Below are 18,527 nucleotides of genomic sequence, written 5' to 3'. Positions count from 1 at the left end.
CTGATGTTTCCTTCCACTTCAACAAAATGGCCCTCCTAGCTATCTTGTAACAAATGCAAAAACATGTTGGTCAGACACAGAAATACCATGAATATTTTGAGGAATTATTCCAAAAAGCACAGTTAATTTATTAGGTTGTAGATTAATTTTAAGTGCTTTAGAAATTGTTGAAAAAACTGACTTCCGGAACTGTTCCAATATAGAACAAGACCAAAACATATGTGTCAGTGTAGCTATCTCAGTTTTACATCTACCACAATAACTATCAACATTAGAAAAGATTTTAGAAAGTCTCTCCTTCATCAAATGATAACGATGTACAATTTAAAATTGAATCAATGAATGGCTAGCACAAATTGAAGAAGTGTTAACCAACTTCATAATCCACATCCAATCCTCCATCATAAAAGTCAAATTGAGATCCTTTTCCCAATCCTGTTTAATCTTAGATAAAGGATGCTTATCCCATTGAAATAATAAATTATAAATTCTTCCAATAGAACCCTTGATCGAAAGGTTCATACTCATAATAGCATCTAACAGGTCAGCCTCTAATATGTAAGGAAAAGTACTTAAATATTTTTGTAAAAAATGTCTAAATTGAAGGTATTGCAGAAAGTGTGAGTATGAAAAAGAATATTTCTCAATTAATTGTTCAAAAGACATCAATCTATCTTCTTTAAATAAATCCAAAAAAGAAATAATACCTTTATTTTTCCAAAGTAAAAGAATTGGATCACTCAAAAAAGTAATTTCGATAAATTGAACTACAAAGTTTACATTTTTTAAGATTAAAACAATTGCGGAACTGGAGCCAAATTTGTAAAGAATACTTAATCACAGGATATAGGTTTAAATTAGCAACTTTAGCTAATTGTATAGGTAAAGCAGCTCCCAATAACGAGGTTAACTAAAACTGTTTTACAACTTTCAGTTCCAGGTCTACCCAAATTGGCCGAACACTCTTATCAACCCAATATAAACAAAAGGACATGTATCACACATTAACAGCCCAATAATACATTATTAGATTAGGCAAAGCAAGACCTCCATCCTTTTTCAATTTTTGTAAGTGACATTTACTAATTCTTGGTCTTTTATTATTGCAAATAAAAGGTAAAATAATGGAATCAATCCGATCAAAAAACTTCCTAGTCAAAAAAAAGGGATATTCTGAAATAAATATAACAATTTTGGTAAAATCATCATTTTAACTATATGAATACGACCAACAAGTGAAAATGTAAGTGGACTCCATCTACTAAATGAATACTTCATAGAGTCTACTAAAGGAACAAAGTTGGCTTTATAAAGATCCTTATATTTTTTAGTAATTATAATACCTAAATATCTAAAAGAATCCTTTACTTTAAAAGGAGTATTATCATATATAGAGACAGAATCATTTAAAGGAAACAATTCACTTTTACTGAAATTTATTTTATATCCTGAAAAGTCTCTAAATTCATTGAATAATTTTAGCAAGGCAGGAATAGATTCATCAGGATTAGATATATAAACCAATAAATCATCAGCATAAAGAGAGATCTTATGCATGGTCACATTCACAAAAATTCCATGGATATTTTTAGCCTCACGAAGAGCAATGGCAAGGGGTTCTAATATTAAATTAAACAACAAAGGACTTAATTGACAGCCTTGTCTTGTCCCCCGTGAAAGCTGAAAAAAAGGAGACCTACAATTGTTAGTGACAACAGTAGCAATAGGAGCTTTATATATCATTTTAATCTGATTATTAAAATTAGCACCAAAGCCAAATTTCTCTAAAACATTAAATAAATATTTCCATTTGACTTGATCGAACGCTTTTTCAGCATCTAAAGATACAGCACATTGTGGAGTTTTAAAAGAGGATGAATATATAATGTTAAATAGTCTGCGAACACTTGAAAAATAATAGTGACCCCTAATAAGGCCTGTTGGATCTTTAAAAATAATTTTACCCAAAATATTCTCCAACTGATTGGCCATTATCTTTGACAGAATCTTAGCGTCAACATTCAGCAATGAAGTAGATCTATATGAAGCACAGTCAGTGGGATCTTTATCTTTTTTAAGAATTAAAGAAATAGAAGCCTTATAAAAAAGGTAGAGGGTAAGTCACCTTTCACAAAAGAATCCTTAAACATTTCCAACATATACGGAGAAAGCAACTTTCCAAATTTTTTATAAAATTCTACAGGATAACCATCAAGTCCTGGTGACTTACCAGATTGCACTGAAAAAATAGCTTTATGAATTTCGGCTTCAGTGATTTGAGCATCAAGAGTTTTTTGATCCTCAGCCAAGATTTTAGGAAAAGCAATCTTTCGTAAAAAAGTATTCATTTCAGAGGAATCTAACGGACATTGAGATTTATAAAGTTCAGTATAAAAATCTTGCAAAATCTTATTAATTTCTTCATATTCCTGAGCCAAGGTACCATCTTTCCTATGAATTTTCAAGATTTGTCTTTTGGCTGCAGCCATTTTTAATTGAGATGTGAGCAGTTCATTATTTTTATCTCCAAACATATAAAATTGTCTCTTTAACTTAAACAAATAGCCTTCAATGGGATGAGTTAATAACAGGTTATATGGTGATTGAAGTTCCACGCTTTGTTTAAATAAATCAATACTGGGGGAAATTGCATAGATATTATCTAAATCTTTAATTTGTTTTGAAATTCTATCTAATTCTGCTTTAGTCTGTTTTTTAAGTTTAGCTGAATAACAAATAATCTGACCACGTAAAAATGCTTTAAGTGTATCCCATATAATTAATTTGGACATACCCCCTATATCATTAAAAAGAAAAAAATCTTTTATCTGGGTTTCAATAAAACTGACAAAGTCAGGGTCTTGCAATAATGTCTGAGACATGCGCCATGGTGGGCAGGCAAGAGTGACATCATCAAATTCAAAAGACAAACTCAGAGGCGCATGATCAGATATAGCAAAAGCGTCATATTCACAATTTTTAACACTAGGCAAAAAGCGGGGATCGATTATAATATAATTGATCCTCGAATATTTTTTATAAACATGTGAGAAGAAAGAATATTCTCTGTTATGGGGATGGAGATACCTCCACAAATCAATCAACCCAAAATCAATCAAAAAGGAATTAATAAATGACGAGGAACAATTTGGAAGTCGCTGATTGGTTGAGCACTTATCAATCATAGGATTTAAGCAGCAGTTAAAATCCCCGCCCGTTATCAGCATATCAATTTCATCAACTTTGTCTCCAACTTCCATCCTGCCCTTAAATTCACTTGGTTTATTTCTAACACCTCTGTCCCCTTTCTCGATCTCTCCATCTCTGGAGACAAACTGTCTCCCCTTAACTTTTATAAACCTACCAATTTTATTTATTTATTTATTGAGATGCAGAATGGGCCCTTCTGGCATTTCAAGCGGCACCACCCAGCAGTCCCCCATTTTAACCCTAGCCTAATCATGGGACAATTTACAATGACCAATTAACCTACCGACGGCCATGTCTTTGGACTGTGGGAGGAAACCAGAGCACCCAGAGGAAATCCACGCAGGTACAGGAAGAACGTACCAAATCCTTACAGGCAGCAGGAATTGAACCCAGGTCGTCTGTACTGTAAATCGTTGTGCTAACCTCTACATTACTGTGCCACCCATGACCATCTTGACTGCACCTCTTCACATCCTGTCTCCTGTAATAATGCTGTTGCCTTTTCTCAGTTCCTTCATCTCCGCCATATCTGTTCCCAAGATGAGGCTTCTAACTTCCTACCCTTTCCTTTTGTCGTCTCAACTATAATTTCTGAGCTCTTTCATTTGCTTTAGTTCTGTGAATTAATATGTAGAGGCTTTCTGCCACAGCTTCAGAAAATGTCATCAGCTAGAGGAGCCTGAGGTTATAGTTTCAAAGTTTGTGAGGGAAAAGTGTCACTGTTTTGTATCCATGATGATGAGTGTTTAATTGATAGCACATGTTTGGATGTGGTCACTCTTTAATTCAAAGACGTACAGGCAGAGAGGAAAGCATAGGCTGGTACCTCCTGAGACCTTGGAGGGTAGTTCACTCACTTATTCACCAGTGAGTACCAACGAGCCTGGACTAAGACTTAGTGCCAGAGGGTTGTTTAGCTGTAGAGAGGATGGAGAGGGGAGAACGTTCAACACATCATTAATTATAAGAGATTCTGCAGTAAGAGAAGCAAACAGCCTTGGAGATAATTCCAGGATGCCATTTGTCTCCATAATGTCAGGGCCAAGGATGTTGCAAAACTACAGCAAAAACTTCTGGAGAGGAACAATAAACAGTTTCTTATCGATATTGCACTCGTGGCACAGATAAAATAATGGGTGAAGTCGTGCAGCCAGACTTTAAAGTGTCAGGACCATGATAGCAGTAATTTCTGGATTATTTCCTCTGTTTTAGGAAAGAAAGTGCAGAACCTGGAAGGGAAAAAAGACAAATTTGTGGTTGGAGAATTGTTGCTTTAAATTCTTCAGATATCAGCACCAGTTCTGAGGGAGCTGAGACCTATACAAGTTGCTTGGGGCTGCAGCCAATGTTTTAGTTTGGATGTTTATCAGTGGTGTGGAGGACCAGATAGCTTGAACCAGGCACCAGTCAGTGGCATTGAAAATGTGTACAAAGTGTTACAATCTATTGGGAGTGATCACTTTCACTAGAGGATAAAATAGTATGGGATTATATCAGACCATACAAGGAGAGGATACAAAAAGGCCAAAGATTGGGTTTTGGCCCATTTTATAATTACATAATAAACAAAACTGAAGCTCATAATTTTGCAAATTTTGCTAATTCTATTTAGTGTTACTAAATTGTATTACTAGCAAAATATTGCTAATATTATTCTGCTCCCAGCAGGAAACAGATTTTTGTTGAGACTTGATCAATATTCACAGTAGCACCAAAGCTCCAGTAGACAAGATTTGTCAGGAAGAAGACCAAGAATTCCTGATACACAATACTCATGAAAAGTATGAAAGGAAAGAAAAAGATGAGAGAGGCAATATTAGTCCAGGTGAACAGAACAGTGTTACATCAAGGTGAATAGTACAGTGCTAAAGAGAGGACAACCTGGTGTAACAAAAGACAGAATCCAATTGGGTTGGGTTAAGAAACGGTAGAGTCAATGTGCCATTGAACTTTCAGGAATGTCTTTCTACCACCATCCAGTCAGAATGATACAGTGGGATTAATTTACAAGACACAAAACCCATGAAGTGGTGAAAATTGGTGAGGCAGATTCACTGAAATGAGAATTTTATATATAGTTGTAAGAAAAATAATTATAGGATATGATGAGAAGGGAGGGATCAGGACCAAGGTTACACTAACATAATGCTGGCACAGACTTGATGGACTGAATAGTTTTATACTATAACCTTTCTGTAACTCTACAACTCACCAGTTTCCACCCAGTTTGATTAGAACAACCACACCCACCCTGGAAAAAATAACAGGCTGGAATTTGAGGGTTGCTTTTGATCAATGCCTTCATGTATTTTGTGTGTTTTTGTTTAGGTGTTGGGACTGTATGGACTACCTGCGTTTTGGGAAATATTGGCACTGAACAAAGGGATGTTTTTAGGTTTATTCCCTAGCCAATGGAGCTCTGGGAATCTCTCCGGATAAGACAACAATTAACAAATACAGGTGCACAGGCCCACAGGGCTCACGACAATTGTTAGTAAAAACTGGACATTATGAGCTTCAAAATATTCAAGCTAATTTTTAAAAACCTTGATGATACGTTTGTTTTAAGATTATATTTCTGTGTTAAACTTTGGTCTGTAAAACTTCCAAAAAAGTTATACATAAATTTCAGTGATGTCAGCATCAGGTTGCGTCCTGTATATGAATGCCTTCCTTCTGTTCGTCATCTATGAAAGTTAAATGCTAATCCAGTAGGGTAGTAGGTAGGAGAAAGTGATCCCATTGACAGCCTAAGGGTCCGTTTCCATGCATGTATTTATCTGTAATTCTACCAGAAAATATAAAGTGTCTGTGCAGTATTGGGAACTTCTGAGGTGCATTAATCACATGAATGTTTCTTTGGAATCACTTCTCCTTCTTATTCAAAACTATTATTGTTCCCAGAGCTGGATAAATCATTGGATGGAGTGGGGGAATGAGGAGGTAAGCTAAATTTGGATGATTGGTCATGAATGATGGAACAAGCCCAAGAAGCCAAGAGGCCTCTCCTGCTCCTAATTTTTATACTTCTCTATTCTTCTATAACGTGGGGTTCAAAATGGCTTAATTTCGTCTTTCACATTTGATACCTTTTGATGTCAAGCCTTTAGACTGTGGGACATGGACCTTGAGCCCCGTGATCACAGAGGCAAGAGTGAACCACAGACAAGAAGAGAGACCGCATAAAGCAGCTTTCATCAACCACAGCTGTGAGCACTCACTTCTTTTCTAATCCATCTTTACTCTTACAGAGTCAAAGACGAGCTGTAAGCTGGGCCGATCTGCTTCAACTTCAGGTGTGCCTCCTCCGTCAGTCAGCCCTCTCAGGCAGTCCGGCGAGCTGCAACAGAGCCAGGTACCATCGCTAGCCAGTCCAGAGTGACCTCATGGTTCAACATGCCAAAAACAAAAATTGTCACATGTCTGTCATTCATTGTATTGCCAGCTTGTCGCTGTCTCCCTCTGTGTCAATCATTGGCAGAAGTAGGTTTTCAAAAGGCAGGACACACCATGTGGCACATCTTTCAGTCTTTCTTTTATAACAGAGAAAAAAATATCATCCTGTAATATCTGACTGTGAACAAGATGTACTCTACATACATAAATATATAGACTTTTCTGACTTCTTCATTGTTTTATGTGTGTTTTAGCAGATTTGTATATCTTTAAAATGAACAAATCTGATAAAAAATGTCTCCGATCTCTCTTTGCTGGTGTACATTTTTTTCTTCACTGTGTTGTCATAAAGACTTGCAGTGCTGTGCTGTTTTGTTGCTAACTTGTACATCTTTTAGTGCAGTCGATCTTCTTTGTTGTTGTTTCTTGGTCGTTTTGATGTGTGTCTATTCTTTTTGTGATCACATCACATTTTGTGTACATTGTCTTAATTAAAACTGCAACGGACATCTCACAAAAGGAGTTGGGAGCTCTGAAAGTTATTGTAATTAACATATTGTTGGGTTACCTGTTAAAGGTCGTTAAATAGAAAATATTCCAGGAAACTGATGGGACTTCAATGAGAACAATATAATGAACAGACTCTTGGTTATTACAACACACATTCTGTGACTAAGTGTTCAAATATACTTTACTCACAAAAGCAAACAGGATATCAGAGCTGGCCTCTGGCCCCAAAGGTATTAGTAAAACTTTTAGCAAAGCTTATGAATCCATTTAGTAAAACAGTTTGTCTTATGCTTAAGACAACATTTGATATTATGAGACTCAGTATCTTAAACAATAATTAAAAATACAGGAACCCAAGTAACAATAATGTGATCTGATTGATTCAGTCACATTACAAATTTTACAGTGTACTGTACTTACTGTAAAATGTCACATTGTTTTTTGACATTTGATCTCTTTATAGTGAATGTTCAAGTTGAATACATGCACTTTGACAGTCAGGGATCAGATGCAAATGGTGTTAGCAACCAATGCACAATCTTTTTTAATGTCCTTGTGACAACCCAAAGGCAGATACATACGCTATATGAATAAATGTGACTGAACTGAATTCAGTGGAAAATTATCAATTGGGTTTAAGAGGAAAATCCTTTAAATCCCTTTGATCAGTCATACAGTGCCAAAGTTAATAAATCGAAAAAATAGTCCATCCACTGGAGAATACATGCCAGAAACGGTAAGTAATCAAAATCATTTTGAAAAGAAATAAAGAAAGGGTGTTTGTTTATATTTTTAGAGATTATCATATACATGAAGGAACTTGTTCCTGGGGAGTTAACAACATTGAATCAATACGCCTCCTAAGTTTCAGGCATCCTTATAACTGATTTTCAGCCTTACATTTCTTTCCACAAACCATGATTGAATTGCATTTTGCAGTCTCTGTTCTCCTTGAGTTTCCTTTTCATAAAATATCTATCAAGCTATCACCAAAAGAGTTGGTAGCCTCAGTGTAAATGGAAATCTGGTGGTTTCTGTAGCATAAGCTAAAGTACCAGTTTTATGCTGAGTAGCAAGTGGAAAACCTCTCCTAGCATCTGATCAGACTGAAAGAGTATAGCGGAGCATGGGAAAGAGAAGATTTTAAGATGGCCACTTAACTATCCTTACCAAGCAAGACATTCAACCAAAGCATAGTACCCCGTTTACAATGGGCTCTTAATTGCAATTTTACAACTGAGCAAATAGGACACAAAACTAGAGTGGGTGGGGCACATCTGTTGGTTTGATTAGGATCTGTGATGTACTCATAATTAATACATGCCTTACCAATGTGGGCATGAGTGTATGCAAACTGATACTGCTTTGGAAATGTGAAGAATAGTGCTAATTTCTATAGAACATTATATAGAATATAGAACATGGTTCAGTGCTAATTAGATGCCTTTCTGAAGGCCTCTTCTCCAGCAAACACTTCCACTTAAAGATGCACGGCAGTACACATAATAAGCAATAGGAAAGATTCCATCCTTATCCCTAATCCCATATTCATAATCAGTAAAATTCCAGATCAGATGAAGAGTTTTATCCCAAAGCGTCACCTGTCCTTTTCCCACCTTTTATGTTGCCTGACCCTCCATCTTTCTGTGTGTTGCTCCAGATTCTGGCATCTACAGTCTTTCATGTCTGTAGTAAAACTCCACGTTCAGAAATTCCAATGGCTCATCTTCTGGCTTACTTTTGCTCATTCCTGCACATAACACACCAGTGAGGGGGAATTTAGTTTCTCTGCTTCCTTTAAACTGACTAGATCCTGGTGCCTGTGTTCCTCACTAAACTGGAAAAATTGGATAGGTACTGTTTTGCTCTGGAATAAAGATGGGTGAGCCATGACGTTATAAAACTACATGATGCATAGATAAGGTGGAGGTCTCGTAAACAGGAGGACATAGATTTAAGGTGAGAGCGGAAAGACTAAAAGAGAGCCTGAGGGGAATTTTTTCTTATGGAGGGTGGTGAGTACATGGAATGAGCTGCCAGGGGAAGTGGTAGAGGCAGGTACAATTACAACAATTAAAAGCCATTTGGACAGGTACGTGGTTAAGGGGAATATGGACCAAACACAGGCAAATGGGACTAGCATGCTGACATAGAAAAGTTACGCTGCAGGACGGGCTGCCATGCTATGAATGACACTGAAACCCCATTCTCATGCGCCCTTGAAATTCACTGGTTTGCTAGGAAAATGCAATTGGTTAACGTCTACTCTATAAAAAGGTGATTTGACAGCATGTTACAATGTTAATAACATCAAATTATCCAGAATATCTGCCAGACCAGCATCTCCAAAAGTCTCCCTGGTTAACAGAGGGTTTCTGTACGCAAAAAGAACTGGATGATTTGACCAAATGGTTAGTATTCTTCTAGGATTGATTCAGTTGGAAATTCCTATAAAGAGTGGTAAGGCAGCTGCTGAAGGAAGTTTCTGATTTTGGAAACCAGTTGTTCCTCGGACAGAAATGCAATATTAGGGATTTCTTTTACATAACAGTTGAGAGAAAAAGGAGTCAGCATGGAAAGTAGAAAAGTTGCAGGACAGGAGACCTATTTTCTTCAGTGACAAACCATAAGAGAGACACCTGTACTTAAATAAAACATTTTGCAAATGGGAGCAGAAGCAGGACTTCTAGCTCTTGAACCCAGCTTCACTATTTATCGGCATCACGGCTAATCTTCCATCTCAGCTCCATTTTCCTGTGTTACCTCCATTTCCACTAATATCCAAAATTCTATTGATCTGTTTTCAATTACATCAATGACAATAAAGATGCCCTCTCTTAAATCTCATATTTGTTGCAGCTACAATTGCAACTTCATTTCAGAGAAGCAACTGCATTGCAAGTGACTGCAAGCTAATCATGATAATGATTTTCCTTCTGCATATACATTTGATTCTGACCCAGATCTAGTTGCAGCCTTTCTACTTTAGCTTTTGACCATTTCCCATTAGTGCTCTCTCTTCCAAGAGAGCTGCACTCACTTCTGCCAGACAATCAGAATAGCAGCACATGGATTGATGGGGTTTCCAAGTTTCCTCATTAACACTTCTCATCAATGGACGCCTGCATATTGCCAGAGGAGTGCTGAATGTCAACATGGTCTCCCTCTGTAACTTTCAGTGTAAACATAAACTCTGAATCATGCGAGTGGAAAAAGGATGCAACCGTGGTTGACAAGAGAAGTCAAAGCCAAAGTTAAAGCAAAGGAGAGGGCATACAAGGAAGCAAAAATTAGTGGGAAGACAGAGGATTGGGAAGTTTTTAAAACCTTACAAAAGGAAACCAAGAAGGTCATTAAGAGAGAAAAGATTAACTATGAAAGGAAACTAACAAATAATATCAAAGAGGATACTAAAAGCTTTTTCAAGTATATAAAGAGTAAAAGACAGGTGAGAGTAGATATAGGACCGATAGAAAATGATACTAGAGAAATTGTAATGGGAGATGAGGAGATGGCAGAGGAACTGAACAAGTATTTTGCATCAGTCTTCACTGAGGAAGGCAGCAGGATACCGGACACTCAAGGCAGGGAAGAGAAGTGTGCGCAGTCACAATTACGACAGAGAAAGTACTCAGGAAGCTGAATAGGCTAAAGGTCGATAAATCTCCTGGACCAGATGGAATGCACCCTCCTGTTCTGAAGGAAGTAGCTGTGGAGATTGCGGAGGCATTAGCGATGATCTTTCAAAAGTCGACAGATTCTGGCATGGTTCCGGAAGACTGGAAGATTGCAAATGTCACTCTGCTATTTAAGAAGGGGGCAAGGAAGCAAAAAGGAAATTATAGACCTGTTAGCTTGACGTCGGTGGTTGGGAAGTTGTTGGAGTCGATTGTCAAGGATGAGGTTACAGAGTACCTGGAGGCATATGACAAGATAGGCAGAACTCAGCATGGATTCCTTAAAGGAAAATCCTGCCTGACAAACCTATTACAATTTTTTGAGGAAATTACCAGTAGGCTAGACAAGGGAGATGCAGTGGATGTTGTATATTTGGATTTTCGGAAGGCCTTTGACAAGGTGCCACACATGAGGCTGCTTAACAAGATAAGAGCCCATGGAATTACAGGAAAGTTACATATGTGGATAGAGCGTTGGCTGATTGGCAGGAAACAGAGAGTGGGAATAAAGGGATCCAATTCTGGTTGGCTGCCGGTTACCAGTGGTGTTCCACAGGGATCAGTGTTGGGGCCGCTTCTTTTTACATTGTACATCAACGATTTGGATTATGGAATAGATGGCTTTGTGGCTAAGTTTGCTGACGATACGAAGATAGGTGGAGGGGCCTGTAGTGCTGAGGAAACGGACAGTCTGCAGAGAGACTTGGATAGTTTGGAAGAATGGGCAGAGAAGTGGCAAATGAAGGACAATGTTGGAAAGTGTATGGTTATGCACTTTGGCAGAAAAAATAAACAGGCAGTCTATTATTTAAATGGGGAAAGAATTCAAAGTTCTGAGATGCAACGGGACTTGGGAGTCCTCGTACAGGATTCCCTTAAAGTTAACCTCCAGGTTGAGTCAGTAGTGAAGAAGGCGAATGCAATGTTGGCATTCATTTCTAGAAGAATAGAGTATAGGAGCAGGGCTGTGATGTTGAGGCTCTATAAGGCGCTGGTGAGACCTCACTTGGAGTACTGTGGGCAGTTTTGGTCTCCTTATTTAAGAAAGGATGTGCTGACGTTGGAGAGGGTACAGAGAAGATTCACTAGAATGATTCTGGGAATGAGAGGGTTAACATATGAGGAACGTTTGTCTGCTCTTGGACTGTATTCCTTGGAGTTTAGAAGAATGAGGGGAGACCTCATAGAAACATTTCGAATGTTAAAAGGCATGGACAGAGTGGATGTGGCAAAGTTGTTTCCCATGATGGGGGAGTCTAGTACGAGAGGGCATGACTTCAGGATTGAAGGGTGCCCTTTCAGAACAGAAATGCGAAGAAATTTTTTTAGTCAGAGGGTGGTGAATCTATGGAATTTGTTGCCACGGGCAGCAGTGGAGGCCAAGTCATTGGGCGTATTTAAGGCAGAGATTGATAGGTATCTGAGTAGCCAGGGCATCAAAGGTTATGGTGAGAAGGCGGGGCAGTGGGACTAAATAGGATATAATGGATCAGCTCATGATAAAATGGCGGAGCAGACTCGATGGGCCAAATGGCCTACTTCTGCTCCTTTGTCTTATGGTCTTATGGTCTTATGCCATGCAGGTCAACGACGAGTGGATTGCTAGCAATTATATGATATAGATTATAGAACAATACAGCAGTGTACAGCCCTTAGGGTCATAGCGTGGTGCCCACCCATTCACCTACTCCAAGAGCAATCTAACCCTTCCCTCAGACATAGCCCTCCCTTTTTCTTTCATCCATGTGCCTATCTAAGATCTTCTAAGTGTCCCTAATGTACCAGTCTCCACCACCACCTCTGGCAGCACATACTACTCACCCACCGCTCCGTATAAAAACCTGCCTCTAACATCCCCTCTATACTTTCCCCCCAACACCTTAAAGTTATGCCCCCTCATATTAACCATTTCCACCTGGGGACAATGTCTCTGGCTGTCCAATTGATCTATGGTTTTTATCATTTTGCACACATCTACCAAGACACCTCTCATCCTCCTTCCCTTCAAAGAGAAAAGCCCTAGTTCTTTCAAACTATCCTTATGAGACATGTTCTCCAATCCAGACAGCTTTCTAGTAAATCTGCTCTACACTCTCTCTAAAGTTTCCACATCCTTCCTATAATGAGATGAATACATTAGATGAGACCAGAACTGAACTCAATATTATTGGTGTGGTCTACCCAGGGTTTTATAGAGGTGCAACCTTCCCTCATGGCTCTTGAATTTGAATCCCTGATTAATGACGGCCAACACACCATATGCTTCCTTAACTACCCTATCAACTTGTGGGGCAACTTTGAGGGATCTGTGGATGAGAACCACTACATCCTTTTTTTCCTCCACATTTTTAGAATCCTGCTATTAATCCTGCCTCCTGCCTTCTGCCTTCAAGTTCGACCTTCCAAAGTGAATCACTTCACCCTTTTCTGAATTGGACTCCATCTGCCACTACTCATCTAGGCTCTGCATATTGTCAATGCCCCTTTGTAACCTATGACAGCCTTCTGCACTATCCACAACACCACCAAACTTGGTGTCATCTGCAAACTTCACCCTTCCACCTCCTCAGCCAAGCTAATTACAAAAACGACAAAGGGCAGGAGTCCTAACACAGGTCCTTGCGGAACACCACTGGTCACCGACTTCCAGGCAGAATACGCTCAATCTACTACCACCTTCTGCCTTCCTGGGCAAGCCCATTCTGAATCCATGTAGCAAAGTTTCTCTGGATTCTAAGCCTTTTGGCCTTCTAAATGAGCCTACCATGGGGAACTATTCGTTTCTTAGCAATTCCTTCACAGTCAGTAGCACCAAGCCTGATGTATAGTCACATTAGTACCTTGCACTCTTACTTCAGTGAAAAGAATGTGATAAGAAAATGCAACAGCCTGACACCTGACATTTCTGTATCGTCTGTTCAGCATTAGTGGTTGTGGATGAAATCTTGGCAATGAAAACTTGGTCCTGTGGAGATCTGCTTTGCTAGTTGTGCTTGAGCTATTATGACACATGAATAGCTGACTAACTTCCAGGAAAAGTTATCCACATGGCTCATGGCTTTGATACAATTTCACACATATGTGAGCTAAATGCAATAAATAAAAGACAGGCTGACAGATGACATATTAAAAATAGCTTTAAAACAAAACTTTCATTGTGTGGATTGTTTTGGAGAAGCCTGGCACAATTTGGATGTCAGGATGTGTGGTGGTCTGATACATTAGTTCAGTGCTTAAGAACTTCTATCCAGAGTTCAGGGCTATTGATCTGGAGTCATAAACTTCAATCCCACTATGGCAAGTAAGGAATTTAAATTAAGCATTCCTGGAATAAAGAGTTTAGATTCCCTTATGCTTCTCCTCTTCAATGCAACTGGATCCAAATCAATTGGTAAGTGATAAAATAGCTGCTGCAACTTTATTTTGCTGCATTTAACACAGTGACTGAAGCTTGTTCAGGTACTTCTAACAGAGTTTTACTCTTGTGCTGATCCCATGACTACCACACTTAGTGTGCAGCTTTCCTCTTGGAATGCTGCACACCTAATTTAATCACATCTTTCTGGGAACAACTTGCAATTTAAGGTTTTGCCCTATGAAACAACACACACCACCCAACAACACATCTGAAAAATCTCTCTGCACAGCAGTAGGTGACAAACTCCACAAGATCCTACCCACTGAAGACATGGCTCATGGCAATTCCTTAGTTGCCATAGTGGGATTTGATGGTTCTGCACACTTCACGCACATGTGAGCAACATGCCTATTTATAAAGGCCTATTTGGCATGCGACATGTGGCTAAACTGTATCCAGAAAGCAGTGTTTTATTAATACTGCACTGGAAATGACTTCTATATGCTTATTTTTGTGCTTAACTCCAACCTTATAGAGTCATAGAATCATATAGCACAGAAATGGGCCCTTCAACCCATCATGTACATGCTAACCATTAAGACTCAGCTATACCAATCCCATTTTCCGGCATTTGGTCATTAGCGTTCTATATTCATCTAGATGCTTCTTAAGCATTGAAAATCACTCTGCCTTCACAAGCCCCTAGTACGTGTACATATGGTGTCAACCAACTTCTGAATGTAAAGATTCTTCCATTTACTCCCTCTAAACCTGTTAACCCTTACCTTGCATGGAATGATGCCAACACATCAAGCCCAGACTTCCAAACTCCTCTGCTCAAGTACTTTGGTCAACAGCAGCTGACCACTACTCCCTCCCTCTAAACTTGCCCCAGTGCTGAATGGGCTAACACCTCAGATCTGACCATCACCCCTCCACCTCATAACCATCCTGTTCCCCAGTCACCCATCTCCCAAGGTCCAACAGTAACCTACCCCACTCAGAATCATTGATTACCCTTCATAAATCCACAGCAAACCATCTTCACATCTCACCCAGAATTGGACCTGATGCCCTAATAATTTCCCCATTACGTCACTCACCTCTGTACCTTAACCGGCAATCAAAACTGTTGAATCAGATCTCCTCTGGTCAACAACCACCCTCCTCTCCCTGCCCTTCCAGTCATCACTGCTGGCATGTGCTTTGAGGCCATGATTTGTCCAAGGAATGTAGAAACTACCAGGTATATACAGCAGACAATATAGACTGTAAGACCATAAAATACAGGAGCAGTATTAGGCCATCAGGCCCATTAAGTCTGCTTCACCATTTCATCATGGCTGATCCAATTTTCTTCTCAGCCCCAATCTCCTGCTTTCTCCCTGTATCCCTTCATGCCCTGACCAATAACGAATCTAGCAACCTCTGCCTTAATTACACATAAAGACTTGGCCTCCACAGCTCCCTGTGGCAGCGAATTCCACAGATTCACCACTATCTGGCTAAAGAAATTCCAACTCATCTCCGTTCTAAAAGGATGCCCTCGATTCTGAGACTCTCCCACCACAGGAAACATCCTCTCCACATCCATTCTATCAAGCCCTTTCACTACTTGATAGGTTTCAATGAGGTCATCCCTCACGCTTGTGAATTCCATTGAATACAGGCCCAGAGCCATCAAAGGGTCTTCGTTTAACAAGCTGTTTAATCCTGGAATCATTTGCGTGAACCTCTTTTGAACCCTCACCACTAACAGCACATTCTTTCTAAGATAAGGGGCCCACAAATGCTTACAATACTCCAGGTGAGGCCTCACCAGTCTCAACATTACATCCTTGCTTTTTTATTCTAGTCCTCTTGAAAATTATGCTAATATAGCATTTGCCTTCCTCACCACAGACTCCACCTGCAAATTAATATTTAGGGAATCCTGCACAAGGACTTCCAAGTCCCTTTGCACCTTAGATTTTTATACTTTTTCTCCACTTAGAAAATAGTCAACCCTTTCATTTCTCCTACCAAAGTGCATGACCATACACTTCCCAACACTGTATTCCATCTGCTACTTATTCGCCCATTCTCCTAATCTGTCTGAGTTCTTCTGTACCCTTTCTACTTCCTCAAAGCTACATGCCCCTCCTCCTGTCTTCACATTGTCTGTAAACTTTGCAACAAAGCCATTAATTCCATCACTCAAATTATTAACATATAATGTAAACAGAATCAGTTCCAACAGACACCAGCAAAACACCACTAGTCACTGGCAGCCAACCAGAAAAGGCTTCCTTATTCCCTCTCTTTTCCTCCTGCCAATAAACCACTGCTTTATCCATGCTAGAATCTTTCCTGTAATACCATGGGCTCATAGCTTGTTAAGCAGTCTCATGTGTGGGATCTTGTCAAAGGCTTTCTGAAAATCCAAGTACACTACATCAACTAAATCTCCTTTGTCTATCCTGCTTGTTATTTTGACCATAAGACCATAAGACATAGAAGCAGAATTAAGCCATTCAGCCTATCAAATATGCTCCGCTATTCCATCATGCCTAATCCCAGATCCCACTCAACCCCATACACCTGCCTTCTCGCCATATCCTTTGATCAGGAAACTATCAACTTTTGCTTTAAATATACCCTTGAACGGCCTCCACTGCAAATGTGGTAGAACATTCCACAGATTCACTGCTCTCTGGCTAAAAAAAATTCCTCCTTACCTCTGTTCTAAAAGGTTACCCTCTCAATTTTGAGGCTGTGCCCTGGATACCCCAACCATAGGAAATATCCTTTCCATCTTTCCATATCCACCCTATCTAGACCTTTCAACACCTGGTAAGTTTCAATGAGATTCCCACCCCCCCCCCCCATATTCTTCTAAATTCCACTGAGTACAGGCTCAGAGGTACCAAACACTCCTTGTATGTTAACCCCTTCATTCCTGGAATCATCCTTGTGAACCTCCTCTGGACTCTCTCCAAAGACAACACATCCTTTCTGAGATATGAGGCCCAAAACTGCTGACAATATTCCAAGTGCAGCCTGAGTAGTGTCTTATAAAGCCTTAACATTATCTCCTTGCTTTTATGTTCTATTCCCCTTGAAATAAATGGCAACGTTGCATTTGCCTTCTTTACCACAGACTCAACCTGCAAATTAACCTTCTTTGGGAGTCTTGCACGAGGACTCCTAAGTCCCTCTATACCTCTGATGTTTGAATCTTCACCCCATTTAGCTAATAGTCAGCACTATTGGTCCATTTCCCAACATTGTATTCTATCTGCTACTTTTTTGCCCATTCTTCCATTGTCTAATTCCTGCAGCAATCGCATTGTTTCCTCAGCACTACCTACCCTTCCACCTATCTTCATATCATCTGCAAACTTTGCCACAAAGTCATCAATTCCATTATCCAAATCATTGACAAACAATGTGAAAAGTAGCGGTCCCAATACTGACCCCTGGGAAACACCATTAGTCACCGGCAGCCAACCAGAAAAGGCCCCTTTTATTCCCATTCACTGCATCCTGCCAGTCAGTCATTCCTCTATCAGTGCCAATGTCTTTCCTGTAGCACCTTAGAATTTTATCTTGTTAAGCAGCCTTATGTGTGGCACCTTATCAAGTACCTTCTGAAAATCCAAGCAAGTGACACCCACTGCCTCTCCTTTGTCCACCCTGCTTGTTACTTCCTCAAAGAACTCTAACAGATTTGTCAGGCAAGCTTATCCTTTACAGAAACCATGCTGACTTTGACTCATTTTATCATTAGTCTCCAAGTACCCTGAAACCTTATGGTTAATAATAGACTCCAACACTTTCCCAACCACTGAGGTTAGGCTAACTGACCTACAATTTCCTTTCTTTTATCTTCCTTCCTTCTTAAAGAGTGGAGTGACATTTGCAATTGTCCAGTCCTCCGGAACTATTTCAGAATCAAATGATTCTTGAAAGATCATTATTCATGCCTCCACAATCTCTTCAGCCACCTCTTTCAGAATCCTAGGTTGTACACCATCTGGTCCAGGTGATTTATCAACCTTCAGACCTTTCAGTTTCCCAAGAACCTTCTCCCCAGTAATGGTAACTTCACATATAATATATCATGAATGAAAATGTGCTGAGTCTTTTGTAAAACATCAAAGGCACAGAATTATGGAATCATAGAGCACTAGAGTACATACACAGGCCTTTCTGCCTATCTAGTCCATGCTACCCTGCTCTCCTGCAAGTCCCTCCGACTTGCACAGACCATAGCCTTCCATACATCCTTCATTCATGTACCTATCCTAACTTTTCTTAAACGTCACAATCAGACCCACATCAACTGCTTCCACTGGCAGCTCACCCCACACTCACACCACCCGCTGAGTGAAAAA

At 39.6% G+C, this 18,527-nt stretch overlaps 1 protein-coding gene across 1 annotated transcript in view; it reads left to right on the top strand.

Moving 5' to 3' along the window:
- The window catches only part of nyap2a (neuronal tyrosine-phosphorylated phosphoinositide-3-kinase adaptor 2a), a 219,428-nt gene that overhangs the window by 154,688 nt on the left and 46,213 nt on the right, over positions 1-18,527 (top strand). Inside the window, exon 6 of the mRNA XM_063044831.1 lies at positions 6,462-6,565. Coding sequence (XP_062900901.1) covers positions 6,462-6,565 — 104 coding nt within the window. The remainder of the gene's footprint in view (positions 1-6,461; positions 6,566-18,527) is intronic.

The sequence above is a fragment of the Mobula hypostoma genome, chromosome 4, assembly GCF_963921235.1.
Source record: "Mobula hypostoma chromosome 4, sMobHyp1.1, whole genome shotgun sequence".
NCBI lineage: Eukaryota > Metazoa > Chordata > Chondrichthyes > Myliobatiformes > Myliobatidae > Mobula > Mobula hypostoma.
The sequence above is the reverse complement of the archived record's forward strand: the minus strand, read 5'-3'. Positions and strand labels throughout refer to the sequence as shown.